Below are 22,756 nucleotides of genomic sequence, written 5' to 3' on the forward strand. Positions count from 1 at the left end.
GGGGCCCAGGCCCTTCCTGGAACAAATATTCGACTTCTCATACACAGCTCAGAGAAGAAACCGTAAAGAAAACTGAGCTACAGCTTCTGTCTTACAGGAAGAGCAAAACAGTACGAAAAAGAAAGAGAGAGGACAATCTAGATGTTCAAACCCTTCCTTTCTTGCAACACCATGACTCATGCCCCCCCCGATCAGCCTCCCACAGAGACTTAACATGGGAAGGTGGAAGCCTGCAGAGGGGAGGGAGCTTCACCTTCACCCGTAGGAATGTCTGAGCAGGCCTGGAATTCTTCACCTGGACAAAAGAGGACTTCAGGGATCACAGGTGGAAGAGAGGGTGGGTGGCAGCTACACGCACACTCTTCAGCTCAGTTGCAAGAACTAGGCTGATGGAAGCAAAACAAACAGGAGGATGCAGAAGAAGCAGAGTGGAGGTACTGCCTGAAGGAATTGTGGCTGCACAAAGAGCACTAAGGTTGGTGGGGTGTCTGGAAGCCACCTCCACAGGGGTCCTTGCAGGCTGGAAACAGGACACTGGCTAGGTGGCCCTCTAGTCTGGAACCACTTGGGCTGCTCTTAAAGTCAAATGAATTTGCTTAAACAAACATTGCCTGTTGGTTTTGCAACAGCAAAGCAAATATCACACATTTCCCACCCCATTGCCTCAGTTTGATCAAGTACCTCAACAGCTGCAGAAAGGCAGCACAAAAAGGGCTGTATTTGTAGCACTGCAGTCGTGTGCCACCCTGGAGCTGGATCAAGCACCAGTGCACAACCAAGCAGGGACCTGGCATCACCGCTGGTGTGGCTTCAGGCTCACAAAGGCCTCCTGAGAGGAAATCAGGGCTGTGGGGGCTGGGCCTGTGTGGCTGTGAGCAGCTGAATCAGCTGCTATGTCGCCTCTGTGATGGTCCCCAGCCCTCCCTGGCAGCTCCCGCACTGTTGAAGTCCAGGAGCTTCCCCCTGGATCTCACGGAATGTGTTCGGGCCGCCAGTTCCACAGCAACACGATGGGTGCTGCAGCACGCACGGCAAAGCCCCGGGGCTACTGCAGCTCAGGATTCCGTGCTGGGCAAAGGGCAGAAGGGGAACAGCGGGGCAGGAGAAGGGCTCGCAAGCGAACCTCGTGCCAGAGCTGCGGGCGGGAGCAAAGCTGCGTTTTGGAGCCGCTGCGGCTGTGACATGCTGCAAAAGGGCGCCTTGAGGGAGGCCCGGCAGCACCAGGGCCCGCAGCGAGACCCCGAGCCGCCGTCGCGCAGGTCATGACAGGGCAGGAGCCTCGGAGCTCACCGCTGCCCGAGCTGCACAAGGCACCATTTCCCTTTCACTGTTAGCTTGATTTTAAACGGTGTAATTGCTCCCTCAGAAGAACAGAAAAGGAATTGCTTCCTGCAGAGACATGAAGTATTTATTAGGCTGGGTTGGTGGTTTATTGTATTAGGCCTCGTGGAGACCCTTAAGACTCCTCAGTGAGCAGAGCGACAAGAGAAAAGCACAGGTTCAGGCACTTCTGCTCTTTAGGGCGGTTGGAATCTCCGTTCGCGGCGCGCCCTCGTGAGGCGCTAGCGCTGTCCCGCCTCCCGGGCTCCCGGAGCAGCGCGAAGCGCCCCGGGAACGGCAGTTCTGTCCTTGGCACACGCGCCACGGAGGTCGGGCAGATCACGGCACCCGGGCATCCCGCGAAGTAAGCGGGGCACCCAGGGGCGACCTGTACCCGCACAAAAATTCCTCTCACATTGGTAGTGAGGACCCGGGCGTCACCCCGGGTCGTTATTTTCCTTACTCATAAGTTTAAGGCATGACCTAAACCGCGCCGCGCCGCTGGGACACGGCTCCGCACTAACTCCACAGGTCAGGGCGAGCGCCGCCCGACACGGCCTTTGGCTGGCATACAGTGGCCTCACCACTGCGTTCGGTCCTTGTCCCCTTTCGCGCCGCGGGACCGCTGCCACGGGCCGAACCGAGCCGCGACGTGCCGCGCCGTATGCAAATGAGAGACTCGGCGGCCGCGGGGAGTTGTGGGGCGCCCCGGCGCAGTGGGCGGAGCCCGGGCGGGGCCCGCCGGACTTCTGGGGGCGGGGCGAGGAGCGGAAGTCGTGCGGTGTCACCTCCGGGACTCGCTCGCTGCGTCTCATCGTTGGGGCCGCGACAAGATGGCGGACCTGTCTCTGGACGAGCTCATACGGAAACGCGGTGTGACGGTGAAGGGGAGGTGAGCGGTTCGGGCGGCCACGCAGCGCCTCGGGCTGGCGGCCCCCGGCCGCTCTTCGAGGGTCCTTTCGGGTGGCTCCGCTCCGGGGGCTGCGGGCCGCAGCTGTCTCGGCGCGGCCCGGCCCTGCTCCCGCCCTCGCGTTCCCATTGGCTGAGCCGCGGGCCTGCGGGACCGCGCTGCCGTGCGATTGGCGGCGGTGACCGTCACTCAGGGCCGGGGCGGGGGTCGGGCCCCCATCTCGGCCCCCGTGCCTGGCGCTGCCCCGGTGGGGCAGGAGCGCTCAGCGGCCCATCCCCTCTCGGTCCTCTCGGGACTCCTGGCGCCGTCCCTTTTCTCGCTGAACCTTCCGACTTGCCTCCTGCTTGTCCCCGCCGATTAACCCAGCGCTGCTCCCTGTAGCGGGGTGGGCTCCCCAAACCCCGCCGGTAGCGTGCCGCAGGTGTTACCCAGGCGGTGCCCGGTGCCCCCGCGCTCCCGGGCGCGGCTCGGGGCATTGTGGGAGAGCCGTGGCAGGGCTGCTGGTGCTCGGGGAGCCGTAACCGACCGGGGCCGCCGGGCGCCGCGCGGGGGAGGCTGCCGGGCATGGGGCGCAGCGCTGCCCGGCTCTCGGAAGGTGCCGTCCCTCCAGCGTAGTCAGTGGGACCCCGAGCGACTGCCTGCAGTGGCTGAGAGGACGTGGAGCATGTTGCAGATCGGAGCTGCAAGGTCAGGGTATTTCTTTGCATGGCAGATGTCCCCAGTGTAGGCTGGGCCATTTGCTTCCACAGTTGGCAGTTCTTACCTGGGTTCTCCTTCGGTAGCTTTTCATTTTCCCTTTTGCCGTAGTCTCGTAATGCTTCTGAAGAACTTGTTCCCCTTCTGTTAGCTCAGTGTGCTCTTGTTTTGTTGGATTTTTTCCTTTCGGTTTTCTTTTTTTAATTTATTAGTCTTCGTTTTTGACTCTGGATGTGTATACACTTACATGTCTAGAGTAATATTCTGAAAGTTATCTGCTAACATATACTACCAAAACATTAAAACATATTTAAATCCTAGTCTAGACAAAGCCTTGGCTTTGCACTTTCATTCATATTATCCTGCATATTTGGAAGAGTCTTAGTCTGCTTACTGTGCCCCAAGTACCTACTTTATCCCTTTTCAAATCCCTCCTTAACTCTCATTTCTTCCAGGAATTCTTCCTGCTTTTTTTTTTTTTTTTTGCTGAGCAATAATCCCTCTGCAGCACTGTAAGAATTGTTGTGCCCCACACTCTTCTTGTATGTTGTGTTTAGCTCACTTTATAAATTCCTGAGGTAGCAAACTTGGCTTTGTGAAGTCTGGATAAACTGAATAAAGTTAAGTCATTATATCTGTGCTATTCAGTAGTCTAGATGAAATAAAAGAAAAAAATTCACTAATAAAATGTGCTGGTCCATAACACGTTCAAGCCAGAGCTTGGACTCCTGGAAAGTGAATTAGATGTTTGAGATCTGCTTTTATTGCAGGTGCTGTGGCACAAATAGCTAAGCAGTTAATGCTCTTGTAGGGTAAGCAGTTATCTGTGAAAGAGAGTTGCTTATTAGGGTAAAGACACCAGAAATGGTGTAATCTTCAGTTTCTTAACCTATTTTGTTGAGTTTTGTTATCAACAGTCTTAACTAATTCTAGTTTAAATGTTGTCACATACATTTCTGGTTTTACTTTGGCCTCTCTTATGAACCACTCATCCAGCCCTTTGCAGTACTCCAGCTGAATGCTTCCAACATGGCTAAATAAATGTTTCTTAAAATTGCAAGGAAAGTCTTGCTCTGTCTCTGTTGCTTTATGGTATTGTTAGGTTCCTGTGCTCTGAGTTTATTTTCATAGATGGTCTTAATAATCCTCCAGTTTCTTCTAGCTGGTTTGCTTTGCCTGTTGGAGAGAGCAGCCATAGGACTCTTAGGTAATAAAATGGGGCTCCAGTCCCAGCTTTCCAGACATTGAGACACAAGAATGCAAGAGGTAGAAGCAGAGGTTAAGTCTTTCATCTCTCAGCTGGTTGGGGTTTTTTTGTAAAGATCTCTCAATTGAAAATACATGGCTGTAAATAATGTGAAGATTGTGGAGTTAGGTCAGGAAATACGAATATAAGGGTGCATGAAGAATTGAAATAGCACCATAATTTGGTTTTGTGATACTAAACTTTTGATTATTACAACAAATTCCAGGTATCTGCTTTTAGACTTTGTAATACTGGACAACACATTTCTGGAAGCAGATGAACTTTGTAGCCCTATATTTTGACTTTTAAAAAGTCAACAGCAAGAATATTTTTTCTCTCTTTTTTTTTCATATGAAGAAACCCAGTGAAAAAGAAAAAACTTTAAAAATATTCATCAGAGGAACTCCATTAAGAAATTAGATAATTTTATTTTGCTCTTTGGGCAGGTTTTGAAAAAGTGTATCAGACCTATAACAAGAAGGTAGTTCTGGTTTTCACCCTGTGTTGTGCTGCTTTTTAGGAATACTTGTCTACAAGTACAAATGCTGTTGTTTTTGTGGGCTATTGTCTTTCTGTGTTCAGTATTGCAATAATGATATGCTTAAAAAGTAAAGGCCATCAAGTGCAGTAGTTCTTTTATTAGATTAAAGAAGAGGCAGCCATGTTAAAAAGTAATTTGACTAACGACTATTCTTGCTGGAAGCTAATCAACCTTGAAACAGGTGGCTTTGAACTAAGATTGTTACTGGTGCTTGTACATACTAAAATTTGAGTTGCTGTCCTCCCACAGATCTCAACTTGCTGCCCAGAATTCTTGAATTCATGTGTGGTTGCATGTTTCCTTCATATCAGGATGTATTAGTGAATTATGGAAGATGCTTTAGCAGACCTGTTCACTCCTAAAGCTGGAAAGTCTGTTCCTGTTCCTCAAAGGTTGCCCGAAGTACCTGAGTTGTTGAATTTTGTGTAAATGTAGTATGTACTTAGCACAGCTGAACTCAGACCCTTTAGTTTGTAAATGTGAGCTGAAGGGTGGATTTTGAAAATAAGTTCCTTAGCTGATTGTGTAGGAAAAAAAGTCCAGCATAAAAGAGCTTAGGAGTTCTACTGTTGTATTTGGATGTCCAGCTGGAGTGGATTTTTGTGCAGTAATAATGAACTTTTGTTTGCAGCAACACAAATACTTTTATTGACACTGTATTGACACATAATGCCTGAAACTTTCTTTTTGTTTTTCTCTTTTTTTCCCCCCTCAGACTTAACACACGGCCAGTGTTTGGAGGTGTAAGATCTCGCATTGGGATCCAGCAAAATCTTCTGAATAGATCATCACCAGCTGTGAGCTTCCAGCAGACTTTTGATGCCCGACAGAAGATAGGACTCACTGATGCCAGGCACAAACTGGGGGTGAAGGATGCCCGAGAAAAACTGCTTCAAAAGGACGCTCGCTTCAAAATCAAAGGGAAGGTGCAGGATGCTCGGGAGATGTTGAATTCCCGCAAGCAGCAAAGTGTGGCTGCTGAAAAGGTGACCAAAGTGGTGGATGCCAGAGAGAAGATCAGCTTAAAAAGGAGCACTCCAGCTGCTATCAGCCCAGCTATGGGGACAGTAAATCCAGCTGTGAAAATCACCAAAACTATTCAAGTAGGTGAATGAGTCACCTCTGAGCCCCTCAGTTACTCTGCAGCAGTGCAGTAGGCATGATAATACTTCAGTATGTTCGTATGGTTGCAGTAGAAGCAAGGATGGTGCAGTTCATTCCAGCCCGTGGGGTGGGATTCTCATCCTTTTGTGTGTCCTTGCAGCTGCTTGGGACTTTTTGTAGAATCACACCTCTCATTTAAATTTTCATTTTAATTTTGGGCCCAAAAAGACTAAGGCAGAGCTCCTGTCAGCATTAAAAGAGATATCTTGAATGGTTAAGTAGTCTCTTTCCTGCCTGAATGCAAACAAAATGATGCAGATTTTTTGTCATTCTTATACTGCCCCTCTTTGCAAGTCTGATGGGGTGGATTGTCCTGTATAGATAACTGGTTTATCCTAGGGGTGGAATAGCAGCTTAGAATATGCAGCTGTGTTTGTATCTAAGGAAATTTAAAATTCAATGAGCCATTCTACAATTTTCTCTTTTTATACTTGTCTGGTTTTCAGGGGTTTGCCTGATCACATGAAGCATTCCTGCTGAGGCTCAAGATTTATTTCAATTGTATTATAATCAGTTGATCACCCTGACCTGCTGATTTCCTGGGCCAGCTTTCTGATTTCACTTTGCTGTGTGCGTAGCAACTTGATTCTTAGCCAGCTTCTCTGAGAAATTCCTGCTCTTAAGCTGTGTCTGTTAGATACAATGTGTAGAGCCAGAAGAGAAATTTCCAGACTGCTGGGATTGTTGTTTGAGTGGTTTTGCTCCTTACCTCTACAAGCATGGAACTGAAGTTCCTAGTCTACCTCTTTCATTTTCAATCTCCCAAAAATCAGCAGTGTGCTCACTCATACCCAGGAATCTGTTGTCACCACTTTGAAAGCCTAGATGAGTCTGCTTTCTGTTCAGCTCTGGGTTTAGCTGAAAAGAAATGTCAAACATGTTTCTTCTGCAGATGGGCCTAGGAATTTTCCCACTAGTCTGCAGGTTTCTTGCCAGGCTGATGTAAGGAGGAGAAAGGGCTCTTGAGGCAGTAAGAAGGGCTGGAGGGGGATCAGTATTCTTGCTGTCCTTCTGAGCCCAATCACCAGCGTCAGCCATGAGGAATTGAACATCTTCTACAAAGTTTCTAGGAGTTAAAGTAGTTTCCAGAGACTTGGTGCATTACTGACCTGGTGTTTTGTGGGTTTTTGTTTGACCTGTTTTGACCAATAGTATTTTCTGTTTGCTAGACAACATAGTGCAAGGGAACATATATATTTATACATAGGGTATCATGGTGATTCAGACTGTAGACAGAACCTTGCACATAAGCAATTATCTAAAAGTTTTTGAAAATATTTGTACTGAAATTCCAAATTGCCCCGACCCTCCTATCTTACCAAACGTGGGAGTGGAATCAAACTAGTGTGTCTTGATTCAAAGTACAGCATACAGGTCTAAATGTGCTGACCTGAGGTCTTGTTTATCATGAAGCAAGGAAAAATCTTTGAAACCAAAAAATTCCAGTAGGTCTGCTGGTGTTTCTGTAGGATGGGTATCCTTGTTTCTGTGATTAGCAGATTGAAACATGAGGTGCTGTGGTATAGATTGCAGTCTAGAGAAAATGCAAATCTGAAGATTTTATTACCTGTGTGGACTATTTTTGTAAGAATATATATTCTTTAATGGACAGATTCCAGCTTTTTCAGAAAAACAGAAGGGCATTTTTATGGGTGTTGTGGCATGATTTCAGTTATTGATTAATACAGCTACATTCCCTACCTCCTTCTGTTGTGATTTCCCTGTTTCATCGTCTAATGGGCTGCACACTACCCTGTGCAGCATTTTATTCCACTACAGCTTATTCCAGCTTTAGTGCTAAGGGACAGTGAATACTTCTCCTTTTGCTTGATGGAGATCTGCATGTTTAGTTACCTGTAGCATGAAAGAAGACACAGCTACTTTCTGACTTAGCCCATTCATGGTTTTGTATTGGCAGAAATGTAGATCTAGTAGTCCTGACAGGACTGAAGTTAACTTCCCAGTAATCTTGGACTAAACCCTCACTAATTTGAATCCATTTCTTCATGGGGTCTTAGATTTTAATTTAAGTGAAGCTATCTCATATTGAACATATCACAGGAAATACAGGTGTTACCCAGGAGCATATTGTGGTAATATATTTCAAAGCAGGGAAGGTAAGTTTTATATAAATGATCTCAGGTTATTCAACTAAAGCTTTGATCTTCTGAACCTGGTGGACTGTAATGCTTAATGCTTTGGTTCTTTATCTCCAACTGTAGCAGAAGGCTCCAGTTCCTGGACACTCTCATCCAGCAGGAATGAGGATCAATGTGGTGAACAACCATACACATAAACAGGTGTGTACCTGCTCTGTACTCTTTGTTATCTTTAACAGGGAAGAAAATCTGTCCATAAACATTGGCAGGTGCAAAGAAAACTCTTAAGTAGGAGAGAAGAACATTGGAAAGTTCTCCATCAGCTTAGCTTCCGTGTCTTGCGTGGTTGAAATAGTTTCATAGTAATTGAGGTTTTCATTTAGTATAATTTATCTTGATTCCTAGTGTATTTGAATGAGATACAGGAATGAGAAGTAGATATTCCCAGCTTTATCTCTATGCTAATGGTGTATTTTTTCCCTAGAGGCTGACCTCTAGCTCTGATATTTTTGTATAAATTTCTTATGACATCACATCAGATCAAGTTGTTGGCTGCTTTGATTCACCGTGCTGCCAGCCTCTTGAGAGAGAGGATGTGACTGCACATGGTCAGATGTGCTGCAGTCAGGTGGGAGAGGGTATAACTTCCTGTGAAAGCTGGGCCACTGCTGCAATCCTGATAGGGAGTGATGTTACCTCGTATTCTGATGGACTTCCAGAGTTCCCATAGCCCTTAGCAAGCAGATTTTGAGAAAGACCTTAGAGTATTGTCTTTCTGGGATCAGTTTTAATGGATTTTGTCACAGCCCCCAGCCATTCAGCCACCTTACTACCTTGGGTGCTTATAGAGAGGAATTGGATATTTTTATTACTTATGTTATTGTGTGTGTATACACAAAGTATTGCATGAAATACTGGAAAACTGGCATTCACAATATCATGTCAGGTGACATTTTGCCATGATTATCATAATTTTAGCAATTTGTGTATGTTACCTTTATGCTGGCCTGCTACCATCACCTATCTCAGATGCTGTTGTTTAAGGAAGTGTCTTCATTATTCTGACCTTATCACTGGAAACGTGCAATCCATTTCATTTTGTCTCAAGCTCAAGTCCATTGTCCTGCTCCCTAGTGTTTTTCCCAGCTCTTTTATTTTCTGCACAATTCTCCTCTGTTCTCTGGCCATTTTCAGATTTTTTTCCTTCATAGCATTTCTGTCACTAGAACAACTTCCTTGTTTGTAAACCAAAATCTTGCTGACTATGAACAACCCACTGATTTTTCAAGCTCTCATTGCTAATCCCTCCAGTTTTCTTTAGCTTTTTAGTGAATTAATGGGAAGCTGTTTGCAGTTGTGATTTCTTATGTTTTGGGCACTGCAATTTGTGTCTAGACTTTTTCTTAACGTTATTTAGAGTCAACGAAAAAAATGCTTGTGTAGGAGCTCACCTCAGTATTTTAAGGCAAGGCTATGAGTGTTAAGCTGAACTGGAAAATGAATTATTCATTCAGTAAAGCTCTTAGTGCAGTGTTTTCTAGGGCCAGATGGATATGTCCTGTGCTAAGGAAAGCAAGCTATTCAAAAGGAATGTTCTGTTTAGATGTATTCAGCAGGCACTTGTTTAGTTAAAAAAAAAAAAAACAACAATGAAAAACCCCAAACAAACAAAAAGAAACCCCACCTCACATCCCCAAACTAATTTAAAAATCGCATGCACAGGTGTCAGCTGTAAAAGGTAGGAGGATGCTAAAATGTAAGACACTGAGGCTCTATTCCAATAATGGAGCTTCAGCTGTCCTAATGAGGTCCAGGAGAAGAGGGATCTGTATGTGATTTCAGTATATCTAGGGAAACAGTTTTACTGTGATGTTTTTGGAAAGAAAGTCCAATAGTTTTTATGCTGATGTTTTGACATGGACTTGTTTACCTGAAACTAAAATGCAGTGTAAATGTTCATTAGCTGAAGATGGTTGAAGGCAGGAGAGAACTCCCTATTCTTGAAATGTCTCAATGAAGTCTGCCTGCATGTAAACTATTGCCTTCTTCACTTCAGGGTCTGTATGACACAGAAGATGATGAGGAAAGTGTCTCTCCCCTTCCTAGCAAACAGATGAAAATCACCACCACTAACAGTTTCCTGCACAACTCGGTAAGGGATCATCTGGGCAGCCTCCACCATGCCATGCTCACGTTGCATGGACACAGAGGCTGTGTCTTTACAGGACTTACCTATTAGACAGTTCTTGTAAAGTCTGTAAATGAAGTTTTCTCCTCAAATATTTGCTCTTCAGCCTACCCTTCCTTTGTGCCAATGCTTCTACTGTTATTTTTGGAACAGAGTTCTTTAGGGTAACTGGTTTTATGGGCTCTCAGCAGCTAGAATGTGTGCTTTCTGCCCTGCTGGCAGGTTGTTGTATCCTGGCTCTTTCTTGCTGAGGAAGTGCATCGAACCTGTTTTGTTACTGTTCGAGTAAACCAGCAAGGGAAGTTTCTGCTGCTGGAGACTGGGCATCAAAGCAGGAAATCTCTTGCCATGCAAAAACTGTAGTAGGCATCTTGTTGAGGAGGATTGTTGCTCTGCAGAAGATAGAATTTCAGTACAGACAAATGTAAGGTCCTGCTTTTGGCATGGAATGGCCCTGTGCTGCTTAAACTGAGAACTGACTGGCTAGAAAGCAGCAGCAGCTCTGTAGGAAGGAGCCTGGGGGTCCTACTGTGTGATCTGCTAAGGGTGAGTGAGTAGTGCATCCTTCCAGAAACAAAGGCCAACTTTAGATAATTAATCAAGGAAGATAATTATTCCTGTTTGACATTTTAAGAATGCATCCAGAATTCTGTGCCTATCTTGGGGCTCTGCAGTACAAGAAAGACTTGGCTGGAGCCAGTTAACAGGGTGGTCAGAGGGCTGCACCATATTAGGCATGAGGAGAATGTGAGAGAGCAGTGTCTCAAGGCTGCAAGGCTATAGTGAGATCTACAGTGCAAGTGAATCCACTCTCACTGCCTGGAAAAGTCAAAACCCAGGTTCTTTTCAGGAGTGACCACAGAGAAGACAAACCAATAAATGTGCTGCAGCAAAAGAAATTCTAGTTGGTGGAATTCTCACAGTATTGATCAGCATCTGGTACAGGGACCAAGAGAGGTTGTGCAGTCATCATTCTTGAATATTCAGTGCTTAGCTGGATAAGGCCCTTGCCAGCCCTAATGTGTGCTTGAAGTTAACCCTGCTTCAGACATGGGAGTTGGGCACAGGTAAGTTATTCTCTGGTCTTGGAAAAGCAAATTCATGTGGTTTTACCATCATGCAGGCACTGTAGTACAGTGATTACCCCAGGAATTTATTTCCTTGTGTGGGAATTCAGAATAGAACTTCTGGCTATTTGTGATTCTCAAATAATCTTATTAAGGTTTTTTGAGTTTTTTTTTTTTTTGCAGGAGTAAATTTGTTCTTTCCAGTGTTCACAGCAGCTTTCAAGCACAAGTTTTAGTCTGGCTTTAAACTTTCAGCCTAAGCTCCATGTGTTTGTGTACCCTACCTTGGTGATTCTGAGGAATTACTGCTTTTTGTTCTGTGGATTCTCAGTCTTACTGTTAATGAGCAATCTTTGTGAACTCTTCATAAAAGTACTTGAAAGTCTGTGGATGAAAGGAGCTTTTCAAATTCAGATCACATTGTTAAAGTTTGTTTATGAGAAGTATGAAACCAAAAAGGGCTTATGAGGGAAGTGCTCTTTCTGGATAAGCATACCTTTTAATGTTTATGCCCAGAAACCTGCACTGATTTTTTTTCTCTGAGTCTTTTGAAAGTCTCCAGCACTGGGAAGGACATGCAGTGCATGCTAGTAATACTCTGGTGGTGGTGCTTGAAGAAAAGTGATGGCTTTTGTAGGCTGTAGCTCTGAGATACTTTCTTTTTTCTTCCTGTAGACTGGTCTGAGCAGCAATAAATTCTCTCTGTCCAAGACTGTTCCCCTGACTAAAGTGGTGCAGAACGATACATACACAGCTCCACCTGCAACTGCCCCTCCTATGCGGACGAAGGCCTTGGCAAACATGTCCCGGACCTTAGTGACAAAGGAAGTGCCTCCAAAAGAGCCAGCACCTGTTGAGGTGAGCTCAGGGAAGGGCAAAATGCTCTTTTATGGAAGTCTCTGAAACATCTGAAACTTGTTCATTGGACATGTGAGCAGCTCATTCGTGCCTGCCTTTCATCATTAGTTCTGGGATGTCATCAAGGTTATTCTGATAACTGCAGTTCGTGTCCCAAGAATTTGAAACCTGTGTGAACATCCTTTCCCTGCACATGATCCTGGAGGAATCCATATTATAGAGAGGTGGCAGTTGTTGTTTGGACACTCCTTGGGGGCTTTCATGTCCTTAGGAGTAGTGTTTTCACACTGTTTGATACATTGTATGTTGCATGTCCACTCCAGCTAGCAAGGAGAAAAAAGAGTTATTCCAAACGTGCTTGTTTTCATCTAGACATGAGACCTCCCAGGCAGTTTGTAGACAGCCTGCCTGGAATTGCTTTGCCAAACTGCCTGATGTTGGGTACAACTAACCCACCAGGTGTTCCTAGGTGTGCTGAGTTCAGCATGCTCATGAGAGGCTGGAGCTGTTTATTGGGGTTTGGTGGCTGGTGTAGAGTACAACACAGACAGGCTGTTAAAAGTGGGCATGACCAGAGTACTGTGTACGTGGATTAAGTTAATGTTATTCTTGAGAATAAGAGTGAAAAGTTACTTCAGAGAAAAACTAGCATGGAAAAGAAGTTCCTTTTTGCTGTCAGATGAGCTGGGCTTTAGTAAACATTGATATTTCCCATTACTAGCTTTAGCTTTCTCCTTTGTGTGTGTGTACAGACATTCCCAGACATATCCTTAGAGACTTTTTATTTCTTTTTCTGCTGTGCTGTATTTTGTGCCATATTTCTGTGATGCATTTGTTTGTGTTGGCAGCTGGCGTTCAGCCCTTTGGAAGGCACAAAGATGACCGTAAACAATCTGCATCCTCGAGTCACAGAAGAAGATATTGTTGTGAGTGTTGCTTGCTGCCAGACTGTGCATGAGTGGCACTTCCTTTCTGTGTCCTGCCTCTTCTCATAAATCACTTGATCTATGGTGAATGCAGTGAAGAGGGGTGTGATGTAGGTTTGCTGTCCGTGTAAAAACTTTGAGGGTTCCTGATTGTTTGGGGACACTTTTTGCTTACAGAAAGTTTGTTTACCCTTTTTTTTTTAAAGTGTGTGCTTAAGAACATGTGACAAAATCCCACAGAGTATTTTGAGATGCCTGACATCACTTAGAAGAAGAGTTCACACCAAATGATTCTTCTACCCAAACTTATGCCCCTATCCAAATTATCTAGGGGCTTCCATTCTCACCGGGCTGAGAATGAATCTGGTCTTTGTGCATGAAAAACATTACCAGGTACTGGCCTTGAACTTCCCTGCTTGTGTGCTCTCTATTATAGTGCCAAGTACTTACACCATAACAAAGACAGTAAGACAAGTGTCCCGATCCTGTCAGGTATTTAATAAGCAGGCTGGGTGGTGTGATGAAGCAAGTAAACCCTTCTCATGCAGTGCCTTTGATGTGACCGTGGTTGTGACTGACTCTGCCCTCAGGAGTTATTCTGTGTGTGTGGCGCCCTGAAGCGAGCCCGGCTGGTGCACCCTGGCGTGGCTGAGGTAGTGTTTGTGAAGAAAGAAGATGCTATCACAGCGTATAAGAAATACAACAACAGGTGTTTAGATGGTAAGTTTGATGCCAGAGTTGCATGTAGGATAAATAAATCAAGAATGGCTTTTCCACCTGAGTGGAAGGTTTAAAAGTATCTTAGATGTTAATATGCTAGCAAGAGAGAAATACCAGAAAATCAGTTCAAGAGCTAGATAAGACAATTACTGCTGTGTAACTAGCTGAATGTATGCACAGTTTATTTAAATGCAATTAAAAACCCTGCCCACATTTTCCTAGAAAAAGAAGGTTGAGAGCTGGAGGCAGGGTCCTGATGAGTCTCCTGCTCTAACTTTCAGATGAAATTCCTTGTGTTTCTAATTTGGTACCAAGAGCTGGAAGGTTGTCACAGTTGAGACAGAGATAATTCAAAGCAACACACTCCATTTTCAGAAGGCTTCAAACTGTTTTTTATTATAGCATCCGTGCTTTTTACACATTCTTACAAAACTCATGAGTTTACACTTTACTCATTGGTCACAAGAGACAAAGTGCTTATTGGAATAGGTAGTTGCAGATTTCTCTTATTTATCCTTCTTTCTTTCTTGGTTTCTATGTCAACGACCTTGGTAGAAAATTCTTTCAGGGGTAAGCATGGATCCTCTTATCAAACATCTCTCCTGCTCACAGAAGTCGCTGTAAAACCTCTTAGACAGAAAGTCCTTAGGAAGGCTTTACCTGCTTACAGAGCTGCTTGCAAAGTACAAGTAAAACTAGTATTTGCAATAGTTTCAGGGTATACTCAGAAACATGTTGAATTGGACTTGTAAAATAGTATCAGATTCTCCATAAACTTTGAATAATGCAGTTTTGTATTTTAACCATGTTAAACTGAAATTATTGTTGAACTGTTAATTTTTAGCTGGAAATGGGTGCTTTTTCTTTCTTTAGATGAATGACATGTTACAGATGTCAGATGAGGAGCAGACAGCTAAGAATGGGAGATCCACTTGTGTCCCTGCTAAGGGCTTCATACTACTGTGTAACTCGTTAATTAGTATGATCCTTCATATGGTACTGAGTGTTACAGTGGCCCTCTCTGCTGTTGCTCTGATTCTGCAACAAAAGATTTTTTCTCATGTTTCCCCAGCATGTTGAACTCTGTTGCTTGCACTGTTGTGTGATGTTTCAAGAATTTTGCCTTACCCCACTTCTGATAGAATGAATTTTTTGTTTTGTTTTTATATAGGTCAACCAATGAAATGCAATCTTCATATGAATGGGAATGTCATCACCTCAGACCAGCCTATATTGCTGTAAGTGTCCTGCAGTGGGGAAAAGGTCCAAACGCTTTTGCAGGTTCTATTTTGAGAATTGTTGTCCCTTGGATTTTCTTTCTCTCTCCTTCTGTGGCACAATATGTTGAGTGGAGTGCAATGTAGCTTGACTACATAGTGTTCTCAGCCTTGAGGCTCAAAAATAATCTGAGATGAGCATATTTTCTTGTGAGAAAAGCATATTTAAAACCTTTATCTCTGATATTGTTAAGGGGGAAACACTGATAACAGTAAATGCAGACACAGTGTTAATTTATTTCTCATAAAGAGAGGTTAAATACTGCCTTTTAAATTCTTTTTTTTAATCCTCCAGCCGACTGAGTGATACCCCTTCAGTGAAGAAGGAAGGGGAACCACGCCGGTCAAGTGCAAGCGCCTCCTCAAATCCCCCAGCTGAAGTGGACCCTGAAACTATCTTGAAGGCACTCTTCAAATCCTCAGGGGTCTCTGCCTCTGTGCAGCCCACAGAATTCAAAATTAAACTCTGAGAGGGGGGGAGCAAGCAGTGGACTGGAAAACTCATATAAGCTGGGGGATGAGGAAAGTGCAGGAGTGCAGATGTTGTTTGCATTTGCCTGTCCTGAATTTTTTTGTTTTCTATGATCGCTACCTTACTGTACAATAGTGTTTCCTCTTGTGTGTGTACTTTCTGTTTTCATAGTTGGAGTTTTCTTCCATGATTTTTTTTCCCAAGAGAATAACCTTCCCCTTCTGCCAGTAATGTATTACCAAGCATATACCATGTAACTCCATCCTTTACTCCAAAGCCCCCAGTGGCCATTAAAAGTGCACATAGACTTTGAGGGAAGGAGTGGTGATCTCCTTCTGTTTTCTTCTGACTGACCTTTAACTAAAGGGTGCATCCCCTTGATTGTCCACAGGCAAGAGCACCACGTTGTTTCTGAAGTTGCTGCACTGGGTACAAAGGCAGGTTGGGCTCCCTCCAGAAAGGACTTGTGTGCATTTGGTGGCATAGCCATTCCTCCTGGCTGTTGGACGCTTTCCTGCTCAGCAGCTGGGACATTGAGAAGGAGCAGGAGCTGAGCTGCCCTCAGTGTGCCAGCAGAGACATCAGGCAGGAGGGACGTGTGCAGGTGCACCGGCCATTGTGCTATGGGCAGGGCTGTTTCAACCCTGGTCGTGCTGGAGGGTTGTTCTGGCATTTGTACAAGGAATATATTTGCTCTGGAGGGTCAGGCTCAGTTGCTCTCCTCTTTCTGGAGTGAAAAATTAAGAACCAGTTGTGTTCAGAGCTAGAAGAAACCCAGTTGTTTGACTCCCATCAGATTATATTGCCTCCTCCTGCTGATGCACAGACGTGAGTTTCTTCCTTGTCTTCTAACTCAGCCAGTCTCCTGTAGAAAGGAAGGACCCGAGACCCTTTTCAGATCCTAACACACACAAAGTCGTGTGTCTGAGAACTTTGAGAGATGCTATTTGGGCATTGTTTGGCTGCTGTGCGGTTATGCTGCCGGCATGCCTGGATTTGGAGAACGATGGCTGCAGTGTGTGGCCTCAGGGAGAGGTTTAGGAGCAGCGGGCAGTCAGCGCTGTATCAGGAACACCGGAGAGCAGTGGCGAGGCCCGTGCAGGGCGGCGAGGACGTGGCGTGGGCCAGCGAGTGTGTGTGACAGGCCACTAGGTGGCACTTGCAGTTCTTCCCATTCTTTGTACCGCATTGGCGCCTTGGGTGTTGAACGTCCCAGTAGCTCCACTCGTTTGTGTTTGTTCAGACTGTATTGGAAGAGAGGAAAGCTGAGAGCAACTTCCAGAACTGGGTTGGGGTTTGAACTTGATCCTACTAGCTGAGAGACTAACCTAATCCATTCTGTTCGGCTCTGCTGAGTAGCTCCTGTAAGTCCAGATTCTGTTTCTTGGACAGCCCCATGTTTCTTTTGCTTTCTTGTTCTGTATGAACTATTTCTTCTATCTAGCTTGTGCAGACCATTCCTTAATCTCACTGTGTCCCTTTTAGCCATGGAAATAATAAGGACTTGGCAGGACTTGTTTTTCTGGAGTACTCTCTTTGGTTTGAAGGCCAGCGACACCATGATTGGTGGGGTGCTTCATGTGAACAGCAGATGTTTGTAGGGGAGGGGACCTAAGACAGCTATTGTTCTCCTTTTTTAGATTGCCCACCAAATACATGTGTTTTAATAAAAAAAAAAAAAGGGGAGGGAGGGGGAGGAAACATTAGGGATTGGAGAAGATAATGTATTACCTGTTTCTGAATAAACGTTTGTTATACAGAGAGTGGATTCTACGCCTTTTTAGATGCTGTGAAGCAACTAAAGCTAAGTGGTGGTGTTCCAGTATTGAGTCAATTGCTCTTTTTAAGTGAACGTGGAAATTTCAAAATTGATAACGTGATGAAGAGCAAGAGGAGCTTATGGGTAAGAGAGCTGTTACTCATCCACCTTTTAGTCTGGATCATACAAATTAGCAGCTGACTCCTGCTAGTAAATTGAAGCCATTTGTGTCCATGTAATTCCAATTCTCTTTTTACAGAAAAAAAAAAAAAGTAGCCTTTGTTACTGACAGCCTAGTAATTTAAAAAGTAATTTTATAGCAAAAACAGCTCTGAGATCAAGGTACCCGTTCTAGGTGAGGTGGGATGCTTTCATTACCAGCTAGACAGCTGTGTAAATGGGAAACATGTATTGGGAGTGCATCTCTTGCCTCTTCTGAAAGAATGGGGAGACTCAAGGATTTTTTGGATTAATAGATTCGTGTCTGAAAAGCCAAGTAGCAAGATGCATTTTAACTTACTGTTAAACTCTGCCTTGTGTTTAGGTTATCTGAGGGTTTATGATGCCCTTTACATACCTCCTTGGAAGAAGTACTGTTCCAAAGCTCTGTGATCTATGGCACCATGTTCTTATTTTTTACAAATCAGTGAATTAAGTGGGTGTCCAAACACAATGTCTTGGTGTACATTGGTGTTCTGGTCTTGGTCAGCTCTTTAGTGCACCATTGCATGGCTGCTTCTGCTGGGCACTGAAACAAGAGTAATTGTTTATTCCCAGTTATCTGGTTGTTCCCAGTCCTTTTCAGGTAATTCACCTTGGCTCTCCAGTTTCTCCTGGACATCCTGCAATTGTCATGCTAATCATGATTTTGAACCTACCACCTTCTGTCTGCATTTATCATCATGCAACATGGTTATATTTTTGTGTTGTTTAAGGTTTTTTTCCTTTCTGGGCTGGTAGAAATTATAAACTCGTATTTGAAATACTAATTGCCTGCACTCTGAATTAATGTGCGTTAATTTAGACATTAAATTAAATGGTTGGCCAGGACAGGTGGTAGGTAATTTGTAATGGTGTTTCTTTTGTTTATTTTGGGTTTCTTTTATTTCAAAAATGTGAGGACTTCTGAAGTGATGCCACAATGTGCAAGTTTGGTATATTTTCATAGCTTTTGCATGTACCTTCCAATAATGATCATTAACTTGATATTTGGTTGGATCAATTCTCCATGTCGTGTCATATTTTGTCACCTCCTACATTAGCCTTGCTTCAGTATTTTTAAAATGGTTCTGTCTTCCATTACAAGTTCGTCTGCAAAGGTTTTTTGAGTTTTTTTAATTAACAAGAGTCTTTAAAAACAATTCCCTTTGAATGTTTCTACATCTCTTTAAGATTTACTTGCCTCTCTCAGATTACAGACAGTGCGTGAGTTTTTCACTCTTTTTACAAAAACATAACCCCGCGGCTGCGGCGACTCCAGCCGCCGCCATTAGCAGGGCCGGGCCGCGCCGCGCCCGGGAACTACAGCTCCCGGCGGCCCCCGCGCCGCCGCGCGCAGACAAGATGGCGGCCGCCACGGGGCGTGCGGTGGGAGCGGTGCCGGCGGGATACGCGGGTGAGGGGCAGCGCGGGGCACCGGGAGCGGGGCCGGCGGGATACGGGGTTGAGGGGCAGCGCGGGGCACCGGGAGCGGGGCCGGCGGGATACGCGAGTGAGGGGTAGCGCGGGGCACCGGGAGCGGGGCCGGGGAGGATGCGCGGGTGAGGAGAAGTGCCGGGCACCGGGATACGCGGGTGAGGGGCAGCGCGGGGCCCCGGGAGCGGTGCCGGCGGGATACAGGGGTGAGGGGCGGCGAGGGGCACCGGGAGCGGGGCCGGCGGGATACGCGGGTGGGGGGCAGCGCGGGAGCGGGGCCGGGGCGTCTCAGAGCGGTGCGTCCCTCGCAGCTCTGGCGGTGAAGTTCGCGGAGCGGCAGCGCTCGCACCACTGCCTGTTGGTGAAGGAGCACCAGGTACGGGAAGGGGCCGACACCGCACACCCGCCTCGCCGCACCCTCTTCGTCCTCAACGTGCCCCCGTACTGCGGCCCGGTGAGTGGGGGCGGCTGGGGGCCGAGGGCAGGGCTTGGGGGCCCCGGAGCCGGCCTGTGCCTCGGGGCTGCTGGGCTCGGGGAGCCGCCCGGAGAGCTGTGCCGGCTGTTCGAGGGAGGCATCGCTCCTGCTGCACTGAACCGCGTGTTTTCTCTTACTCTCCCTTTTAAGGACTCTTTGTCTAGGCTGTTCTCCCGCTGCGGGCATGTGCAGTCTGTGGACATCTGTGACAAGCCAGGGCCAGGAGAGAAAAAAGATAAACTGGCATCGAAATTCTTTGACCACAAAACTCTAAAGGTAAACTTGGGCAGGGGAAAGGAATACTGATGGTTCAGTGGAAGAAGATGGCAAGTACTGAATGGTTCTCTTCAGAACACGAGTCGCAGGAAACCTTATGGGGCATTGGGTGCATGATCACTTACTTAAGTTTACACTGTCTTTTTTTTGCTATCCTACTGCCTTTTGTGGTTTGATTTTTATTTTAAGTTATTTGTACTGCAGTTCCTTGCTCTATTGCCAATTTCTCTTACATAATCTGACTCACTTGGGTGTTTTTTTTTCTTTTAGGGATTTCAAGTAGCATATGTGGTGTTCAGGAAACCAGCAGCTGTCCAGGCAGCCAAGGCTCTATCACAGGAAGGTCCCTTGCTAATATCAACAGAGAGCCACCCTGTGAAAACCGGCATTAGCAGTATGTCAGCTCTGGCTATCTTTCTGTGGGTTAATGCTGGGCAAGAACTATACTCATTGCTTGCTGAATTCTACCCTGCATGTCCCATTTTGTTCTAAGCTGGGGGATGTTCAGTGTTTTGTGTTCTTTCATTATTCACTGGGTAGTAATCTTTTTGAAGTCTGGTCCAGTGACCCTATGGGAGAGTGGGGACACTTGGAAGGGTCCTTTTTCCCTGACATTTTTTCATGTCCCTATTGCATAGATTCAGAGATACTGTCTGCATCTTGTCCTCAAAATGGCGACCAGACTCCTACAACAGGCCCCAGATGTCTGTCAAGTTGACAGCACTTCCCGTGTAATGGCTTGATAGAAGCACAGCCCTGAATTTTGTGCCCCTTAGGGTTAAGGCTAGCCCACTTCTGCCTGGGCAGGTTGCAAACTCTTCCCGTGGCATCTTGATTGTGCTCACAGCCAAGTCTATTTGAGCTGTGGCAGGGGGGAAGCTGAACACAAATGGGAACAGTATGTCCTTCCCCCATGCTAGAGTTCCCTCTAGAGCTGCCCAAAAGCACCACACTACCTGCTTCTAAAGCAGCTGCTGCTGTCTTGTGCCCTCTCTGTCTCAGAGTGGATCGCCAGCTATGAGGCCTCCATCGTGGATCCGAAGGAGCTGAAGGCTGAGGTGGATGCCTACATGCAAGACTATGATAAAAAGGTGGCAGAGGTGAGGCCAGGCTAGGGAGAGAACCCAGCTAAGCAGATTTCTTGGGGCAGAGGGAAAGAAGAGAGATTTCTCAGTGCTCTAGCCATAGTGGAAAGGGCTGAGGGTCTCTCTGTTTGGCAGAGGGTTTTTAACTCCCAGTTGCTGGTGGGCAGTCAGACCCAGGCTTGGTCTGCACCCCCTGACCCTTCCCCTAGGGCTTACAACAGATACCCACAAATAAATTGGTTTGTGGCTGACAAGCTGAGAGCTGAATGCCTGCAGCCCTGATCCCATGCCTTTCTTTAAATCTTGTGTGGAAGCAGGAGCTGTACCTTTGCCCGTGTTTAAGGGAGGGCTGCGGGGAGTTGTGCATTAGGCTGTGCCTCTGCACGGGGCTGCCTCACCCTCCTGTCGCTGCAGGAAGAAGCCAAAGCAGCCCTGGAGGAGGGTGTTCCGGATGAGGAGGGCTGGGTGAAGGTGACGCGGAAGGGCCGGAAGCCCGGCCTGCCCCGGACAGAGGCTGCCAACCTGCGCGTGCTGGAGAGGGAGAAACAGAAGAGGGCCCGCAAAGAACTGCTCAACTTCTATGCCTGGCAGCATCGCGAGACCAAGAGAGAGCGTGAGTGTGCAAGTCTCCTCCTGCCCCTGCCTGGGCCTTGGCTCTCACACCGTGGCCCGAAGAGCATCCTTCTGCCTTCAGGGCAGGTGACATCCAGCTGCCACTAAGCAACTGGCTGGCTGGATCTGAATGGCCCCTTGCCACCATCTGTCCTAGCAAGGGCTACTGGAATATTTTGTGGGAGGGTGTGGTTTTCCAAGAGGTGCTTATTCAGTCTGCACAAAGGCAGCGATTGAAGGGGGAAACTAGCCAATTCCTCCCCAAGAGGGAGCTGCAGCACCACCGGAGATGAACAGCTGAACCCCAGCTTGGCATTCAGCTAAGGTGCAAAAGGACCTGCTCTGGGAAGTGGCTGGGACTGAGCTGCTCCTCTAGTGTGTGGAAGTGAAGCTCACAGGAGAGGGAGATCTGCTGCTCTCGTGTCACCTGTTCTTTCTCTTTTTCTATGTTTTAGACATTGCCCAGTTGAGGAAAAAATTTGAGGAGGACAAGCAGAGGATTGCACTGATGCGAGCCCAGCGCAAGTTTCGGCCATACTAGGTTGTGCTGAGCTATTCTTCAGGTGCCTGTGCTGGAGAGAGTAGGAGAGATGCCTACTGACTCCATTTGTCAAAGGATTTTGAGGAATTAAGGCAGCTTTGGGTTGCCTCTACCTTTGGATCTGAAATGGGAGGTCCCAGCAACTGCTGCTGGAGGAGAGTTCCCTTTACTTGCACCAGTATCCACCTGCTCTTGTCATTCAGCCGCATGGCACCACTTCTCAGGGTGCTCAGGTCAAGGGGCTGAGGCACATCCTGTGACAACCTGCATCTCCCTGCCACCCAAAACTACACCTCCTAAAACTTGGTGAAAACTGGGATTGATCTAACACAGCCTCTGCAGGGGCAGGGAATGGCTGAAGAACTGTAAATAAACTGTTGCTACTGTTTTCAGAACATGGGAATGAATGCTTCTCTCTCCTCTCTGGTCTCCTGTGGGAAACAGCTTCCTGTGTGCTGGGGTGGTGGTAAAAATCCTGGCTTGTAACCCGGTGCTCCTTTGCACATTTTATTGAAGGAATGAGGGAAGTGACTTTAGGAAAAACCTAACTGCGACTTGTCACAAGGAAAGATCAGTGGTTTGGTAGAGAGCCCTACCCCTTCTCTTGGTGATTCCCTCCCTGGCCAAGTGTGGCAGTGCCCAGTCATCCAGCTGTGCATGGAGCTCTGCAGCCACGTCTAGGCCATGGGTATTTCCTAACACCCAGCACTGTTGCAAGAACAAATGCCACTTTGAGCAGCAGGTTTGGAAGGAAAAACCAGACTCTGCACACCCCGTTTCCACTTAACCTGTCCCCAGCCCACAGAAGGCAGGTAAGGATGGTACCAGGCATGTTTAGGTGTGGGGCAATGGGTTTGTGCTGCTCCTATAGCATTTGTGCAGCTCTGGA

General features: G+C 46.5%; 2 protein-coding genes and 1 non-coding gene across 5 annotated transcripts; 2 read left to right on the forward strand and 1 right to left on the reverse strand.

The window, feature by feature from the left end:
• Positions 1-1,651: 1,651 nt before the first annotated feature.
• On the reverse strand, positions 1,652-1,800 carry LOC135442882 (U12 minor spliceosomal RNA). Its single transcript, XR_010438729.1, has one exon. It is a non-coding gene; the product is annotated as a U12 minor spliceosomal RNA (small nuclear RNA).
• Positions 1,801-2,066: 266 nt separating this feature from the next.
• Positions 2,067-17,247, forward strand: POLDIP3 (DNA polymerase delta interacting protein 3). Of its 3 annotated transcripts, none has more exons than XM_064702264.1 (9): positions 2,067-2,212; positions 5,429-5,816; positions 8,100-8,177; positions 10,033-10,128; positions 11,907-12,089; positions 12,938-13,015; positions 13,606-13,735; positions 14,907-14,973; positions 15,308-17,247. In XM_064702264.1, exons 1-9 carry the CDS (start codon positions 2,154-2,156, stop codon positions 15,480-15,482), a joined length of 1,254 nt encoding a protein of 417 aa, XP_064558334.1. In that variant the 5' UTR covers positions 2,067-2,153; the 3' UTR covers positions 15,483-17,247. The 3 variants fall into 3 exon arrangements, with proteins under 3 accessions (XP_064558334.1, XP_064558336.1, XP_064558337.1); XM_064702266.1 differs by having other exon boundaries at positions 8,103-8,177; positions 15,308-15,627; XM_064702267.1 differs by lacking the exon at positions 2,067-2,212 and adding an exon at positions 2,477-2,917 and having other exon boundaries at positions 15,308-15,796.
• A 1,508-nt stretch (positions 17,248-18,755) lies between these two features.
• Positions 18,756-22,264, forward strand: RRP7A (ribosomal RNA processing 7 homolog A). The gene is made up of 7 exons (XM_064702272.1): positions 18,756-18,858; positions 19,190-19,332; positions 19,504-19,629; positions 19,900-20,023; positions 20,632-20,729; positions 21,129-21,327; positions 21,782-22,264. Exons 1-7 carry the CDS (start codon positions 18,807-18,809, stop codon positions 21,865-21,867), a joined length of 828 nt encoding a protein of 275 aa, XP_064558342.1. The 5' UTR covers positions 18,756-18,806; the 3' UTR covers positions 21,868-22,264.
• Positions 22,265-22,756: the final 492 nt, after the last annotated feature.

The sequence above is a fragment of the Zonotrichia leucophrys genome, chromosome 1A (assembly GCF_028769735.1).
Source record: "Zonotrichia leucophrys gambelii isolate GWCS_2022_RI chromosome 1A, RI_Zleu_2.0, whole genome shotgun sequence".
Lineage (NCBI taxonomy): Eukaryota > Metazoa > Chordata > Aves > Passeriformes > Passerellidae > Zonotrichia > Zonotrichia leucophrys.

Bases quoted from the DNA above. Each gene is read 5' to 3' on its own strand.
- POLDIP3 (XM_064702264.1), top strand. From the start codon at position 2,154: ATGGCGGACCTGTCTCTGGACGAGCTCATACGGAAACGCGGTGTGACG. The intron at 8,178-10,032 runs GTGTGTACCTGC...TCTTCACTTCAG, and splicing joins ACAACCATACACATAAACAG to GGTCTGTATGACACAGAAGA. The intron at 13,736-14,906 runs GTAAGTTTGATG...GTTTTTATATAG, and splicing joins CAACAACAGGTGTTTAGATG to GTCAACCAATGAAATGCAAT.
- RRP7A (XM_064702272.1), top strand. From the start codon at position 18,807: ATGGCGGCCGCCACGGGGCGTGCGGTGGGAGCGGTGCCGGCGGGATAC. The intron at 20,024-20,631 runs GTATGTCAGCTC...TCTCTGTCTCAG, and splicing joins TGTGAAAACCGGCATTAGCA to AGTGGATCGCCAGCTATGAG. The intron at 21,328-21,781 runs GTGAGTGTGCAA...TCTATGTTTTAG, and splicing joins TCGCGAGACCAAGAGAGAGC to ACATTGCCCAGTTGAGGAAA.